This window comes from Geospiza fortis, unplaced genomic scaffold, assembly GCF_000277835.1.
Source record: "Geospiza fortis unplaced genomic scaffold, GeoFor_1.0 scaffold637, whole genome shotgun sequence".
NCBI lineage: Eukaryota > Metazoa > Chordata > Aves > Passeriformes > Thraupidae > Geospiza > Geospiza fortis.
In genome coordinates, this window is record NW_005054515.1 from 767,344 (window position 1) to 773,343 (window position 6,000).

The 6,000-nt window shown below is 41.5% G+C and overlaps 1 protein-coding gene across 1 annotated transcript in view; it reads right to left on the reverse strand.

Annotated features, from left to right (window-relative positions):
- The window catches only part of TET1 (tet methylcytosine dioxygenase 1), a 68,816-nt gene that overhangs the window by 18,232 nt on the left and 44,584 nt on the right, over nucleotides 1–6,000 (reverse strand). The window contains 2 exon segments of the mRNA XM_031063607.1: nucleotides 3,243–3,380; nucleotides 3,805–3,894. Of these exon segments, the coding sequence (XP_030919467.1) occupies nucleotides 3,243–3,380; nucleotides 3,805–3,894 (228 nt within the window).

The window sequence follows — 6,000 nt, forward strand, 5'->3', positions numbered from 1 at the left end:
AGTGTCAATTCAGAGCTTGACTCTGCTAGCCAGGAACAATGTTTAGCAACTCAAATCTTCAGTGGTAACTACCATGTAATGGCAATCCCCAATTTGTGTAAGTTAAGGTCTACTATTCTCTCTTGTATCTCCAGAGGACATTTCCCAGACACTGCCACTGCTAACACAAACTTTACAGGATGATTAATTTTCAGAGTCACATACAAGTAGTGCAGCTGATCAAACACATACTGAGAAAAATGCAAGAATGTTTTAAAATATATTAAGTGTACAGTAAACTTATTCCTTATTATTAACCTCATTTAAATCCTTTGCTGAACTTATGACTGTGCCTGGTTTAAACAATTTGAATAGACTCTGGTTTTCTTTTTCTTTGGGTGGCCCATGCAGAATTCCTGTAGTACTTGCAGTGAAAGTGATTTACCAATGATGAAGGGAGAAAATGAAAAGGTGTCACAATAACAGAGCCAGCAGCATTTGCAATTATCAACTTACAAGGCATTTACTTTAACCTTTTTAGCACAGAAGAACTTTAAATTTTATAAATAAAGATTTTGTGTTCCTGTAAGGGGAAAGAAAAGAAATCTTAACAACACTAACGAGCGCCAAGATGACAAGTACACCCTGTAGGGACTTTAAAATGTAAGATGTGACAAGTAGTTTAAAAAAAAAGTGAAATATAGTAAAGTCATGGATGCTGGAGGTTTCTAGTACAGGGCAAATTGTTCTCATTCTGTTCATGACCACATGGTGAGAAAGCAATCTCTGGCAGAACTGTCACCTCAGAATTGTATTTGCACTCAGTACATTTTACAGACAAAATACATCAACAGTTATGTAAATATCCCCTCCATGATGATCAGTGATTTCTAAGAAATCATCACGTATTTTAAGCTTTGTAGGCAGTCACACAGCACCTTCTGGAACCAGACAGGAATGCAGGAGGTGCTGGTATCACGTGCACTGATTTCTTTTTGTGTCCTTACCACCACATTTCCTATGGTATTACCAGACTTGGTTATAAGCCCAAACTAACAACCCTAATTTGGATTGTCCTGAAAATCTGGACTGAAGCAAGCCCAGCCTGTCCTGCCACCCTGTTTGCAAAAACCAACGTTTTTTGTTTGAGGCTTCCAATTCATGTGAGTGTAACTGTGCACAGAGAGAACAGCAAACACTGCCACAGCCACAGCTCCTCACTGGGGAGGCTGCACAGAGACCACGAGGAAATCCCAACTCCACCTTCATAATGTCCCAATTCAAGCTGGTAAACTCAAATATTGATAGTTACAACTGGTTTCTATTTACAAATAGCCCCTTGCTGCAAGGATACTAACATAAAGAGAAATCCTATCGAAATAAAGAGAACACAGGTGTGCAGTATTTCTTTGTGAGTGAGCTACCCATGAAAACCAGATTGCAAGGCAGAGTTTTCAGCAGTTCTAATCAGTTAGTCACGTTCTGCAAAACTGACAGAATTTGGCAGAACTGGGTAGAAAGTGACAGTGATGAGCATACAGTGACCTTGCACAAGTTGTTCCACGCTTCTGAGACTTGGAACCACTTGCAAACACACCACATCCAATCCACGAAGTATCAGCACCAGCAAGGATCATGTGAAGCTGAAATGACAGCAGGTGCTTACAGATAAATGCAGTTCTAGAACTATTCCCCAATACATTCCACAAAATAGGTTTAATTGTCCCTCCACCTGCTTCTGGCCATAACTTACGACTTTTTTGGGATCCATTATGGCAAAATGAGTAGCACACTCAGCTGCCATTTTGTCTCTAATTTAAGAGGTAATGGAGCACTTAAATTACTCTTTTCAGAACATCTAAACTAAATTTCATCAAAAAGCATCTAATGTAGTTTGTCTGACAAGGAGGTCTCATTTTCAAGTTTAGAATCTTTAAGGGCATCGAATTCCTATGCTTCAGAAGCAATTTTGCAATGCATACTTCCAACACTAAGCAAAAATAACAGTCTATTGAGGACTGCATTCCTGGTGGATTCCCAGAGTTGCTTCCATACTTTTAAGGAATGGACATTTGCTCCCCTTACAAACACAAAATTACCATTAAAACAATTGTACCAGCCATTTCATTGCTGTCACATAGAAATGCTCAGTGTTAACTACAGGTGTAAATGCAACACTTTATTGAATCACAGCAAACATTAAAACAACTGTACCAGTCATTTAATTGCTGTCACATAGAAATGGTCAATGTTAATGCAACACTTTATTGAATCACAGCAACACAATAATTCAGTTTGCATTTCCAAAAACAAAAATAAATTCTAGAGTAAGCAGAGATTTTAGATATATTTTTTCCAGATATACATCCTTTGATATAAAAGTTATTCTTGTTACCTGCGCTGCTGTACAAGAAGTCACCCTCACTATTCAGAGCACTGTGATGCTCCAACTGCTCAAAGAATACTGTCAGTTTTATCTTTTCTGCTTTGAGCCTGTCTTTCTTCAACACTATGGTCTTAATTTCTAGAAGATCACTTAATTGAGTAATTCCCAACCAATTTTCTCACTGGTAATCCATCAATATAATACAGCCACACCAATCTGTGGGTTTTCCTTTCATACTGAGATTTAAAGACTGTAATGGTCACCTGGCTCCACCACAACCCATACTGTTTCCTTCCTGGCCTGTAACTACACTAACATGGAACCTGGTAAGTGCCCAGTGCAAGAAAGAGTGAATTTGGTGAGCCTGGGGGAGGTAAGTTACTAATTCATCAGTTTGCTTTAGCTCTTCCTCTGCTGAGGTCTGTACAGGTCCTTGGTTAGACAATCATTTGCCTTTAACATCAGCCCTTTCCCAGGAACAACTGATCTTCTCTCTGGCCAGGCCTCTCCAAAGGACCAGGAGTCTTTAGAGAATGAAGGTATTTTGTAGGAAGTATCACTCCCACTCCCCTTTTGATCTGTTATGCAATAAAATGAACTCATGTCCTCTGTAGACAGTAACAAATGAGTCTTTACAGAATGAAGGTATTTTGTAGGAAGGATCACTCCCACCCCCCTTTTGATCTGCTATGCAATAAAATGAACTCATGTCCTCTGTAGACAGTAACAAATCTATACAAATAAGATGGGCATCGATCAATGGCAAGCTGCAGTTAATTGTGAAGCAGCTGCAATGAAATGAGCCCACAAGCAGCAGCAGCATCTGGAGGCTGCTGTGCCCCCAGTGAGAGCACAGTGAGGAGGGCAGGGTACATACCACAGTGCTGCCGTTGTGCATGTTGTGCGTGTCCTTGTGGGCGTGGGCACAGAAGTCGATGCAGGCCGTGACACCCGAGAAGGGCCGGCCGTCCTTGCAGCCCAGCCGGCAGTCGGGGCCCATGTGCTCGTTTTCCACCTGGAGGGAGAGAGAACAAACTGCAGACACTGAGCACTGAGAGTGCTGGGTGTGCAACCCCACCGGCCACCCACAGCTCCGGGACACAATCAGGGCAGCCAGGCAGACTCAGGGGTTCATGTTTTCCTGTGAAACATGCAACGTCTGTGGCTGGACGCCAATGAGATAATCGGGTCAGCCACAATCAAATGTCTTGGATAGTAAAAACATTTTATTTACAGCATTATCTCTAAGCATTTTTCACAGATAAAAATATGGCACTACTTAAGCACCATGAGTAGCTAAAGCAGCTCAAGTAGAGAGGGGCAGTGTATGGAAACCTGCCAAAAGCACCAGGATTCCAAATGCACAGCCACCAGGAACATGCTCTGGGGCTGCTCCTTGGATTGAAACTGTTTATCAGAGCTGGATCTCACACACCCACCTGGTTCTGGAAAGCTTCTGGAGCAAGCTTCTTATAAACTGGAGCCACATCAGTAGCCAACGTTTGCAAATTGTTTTCAAGAAGTTCCTCCTGCAGGGAAAGGCAACATTTGGTGCTGCAGCTTGCTTTAAAAGAATCTCAGCCAGTTTAGACATGCCCAACAGGTCAGCTTCTAGCTCATATTTTATTAAACTGACTTCTGTTCTGCTGCCCTTTGTCACCAAGCATAAATGCCTAAACTAAACCATCAAAGCTGTTAAACAGAAATCAGCCAAATAACAATAGAGGATACCTGCTAGGTCAAAGCAACCCAGCACACAGGAACTGATTTCTGCATCATTTTCCACATGCAGCCGAGTGAGGTATGTTGCACAAAAAACCACAGAAGTAACATCCAGAGGAGAAAAATCACACCCCAAGCTGCATGGGGATGGAAGCCCAGATCTTCTGTTGGTGTTTTGCTTATGGGGCCTTAATCTATGCTGACACACTGTGTGAGAAACTCCTAATAGCATTTATCTTCAGCTCTGAGGTCTTATCTCATATTGCAGCAGAACTTTTAACAGGAACATATTTTGTTCTTTGGAGGGGCAAAAATCAGGACTTAATGGAAATAACTACTAGATTCAGAAATAATATTCCCTTTATATGGCTAATCCATATAAACACAGAATTAGCTAGGTGGGCTTCTACAGCAGTATCATATTTAGGCTCTTATTTGTAGAAACAATCCCTAAATTCTTATCCTAAGTTTTTGCTTTTCCAGGAAAATCACCAACCAACTGGGAAAGCAAAGGGCAGTGACAAACTCCCTAATTTCTTTTCCTCCAAGGACCAAGCTTTGAGAGACAACTGCAGCTTCAGTTTCTCACAGTGCATAGTGGCAAAATGAAGCAAGCTGTAATTTTTTGTTTAAAAAAACCCGCTGATCACCACACACTGTAAACACCAACATAAACACCAGGAGACTTTGCTTTTTTCAATGGGATGTTACATTACAAGATGATGCTGTATTTTTAACTTGTACTAAACCCAGTTTTATCAGCTGTAAATGGCTACCACAAGGTTTTCTGAACCACACTGAAGCTAATGTGGTTAGTTAATGTGGTTAATTATCCATCCTACCAGGAGGATATCTACCCTAGGAACCATTCTTTCCTCAATATATTACACCCTTAACCTCCTCTCATTCAGCATCAGAAACCTACAAGGAAAATGCATGCACAGAATGCCCCATGCACAGCATTATACAGGGGAGAACCTGAGCACACAGGCAAAGGACAGAGAAGGAACAGGATCCCTAAAATGAAAGGATGCCCAATAAATACATTTTCCTATTAAGTGTAAGTTTATAAAACAAATTCCCTCTTGAGACAAGCAGAGCTGGGTTTGGCTGTAGAGCCTCAAGGGGAGACTGAGGGCTTGCACCCATGTGCATGAGAAACACCTCATAAACCCTTTTAGGACAACAAGTCAGGAGCTAGGAGCAATATTTACCTGCAGTGACTCAAGTGGCATCTATCAAGAAGAAGGGGTGTCTCACACTGTGTGTACACAGGAAGATTTCTGCAGTGCAACCCTAACAGAGACCCTGGCACTGAGTGCCCAACAGTGCCCAAAACATGCCAGCTGTGCTAGCAAAGATGTGGCACTTTTACCTAGGAGATCCATAGGGAACTGGGGTTACACACACCTACAGTCACAACAAAAGGCACTTTGGAGTCACCCTGAGAAGTCTCAGTTCATCAGCAGTAGTTACCAGCTTACAACACCTTTATTCCTTCTTCAGGAAAATATTTTCAATGTAAAGTAACTAATGTGGTTAGATTTTTTTTAAGAGGTTTGTTACTTCACATAATCCATCATTATTTTCGGTGCTGCCTCACCTTTATGGCATCACTAACACTCATAAGCAGCAATTATGGTATCATTTCACTGCACTTCATTTTAGTGTATTAATGCCTTTAAAGCTATTTAAAAAAACATGCTGTCCACAGGAAAAAAAACAGTTTATTCTTGGTCACAGAGGGGAGCCCAGGCTGTCAGCTGGTCCTGCAACATTGGGAAAGAAATGCAACCCCAAGGTACAACATTTTCTGTGCCAAGGCAAAGGCCTGAAACCCTGAACTGCAAGCTTGGCCCTTAGAAAAGGCTGTTACTTACAAAGAATTAAAATTTCACACAGAGTAACACAGT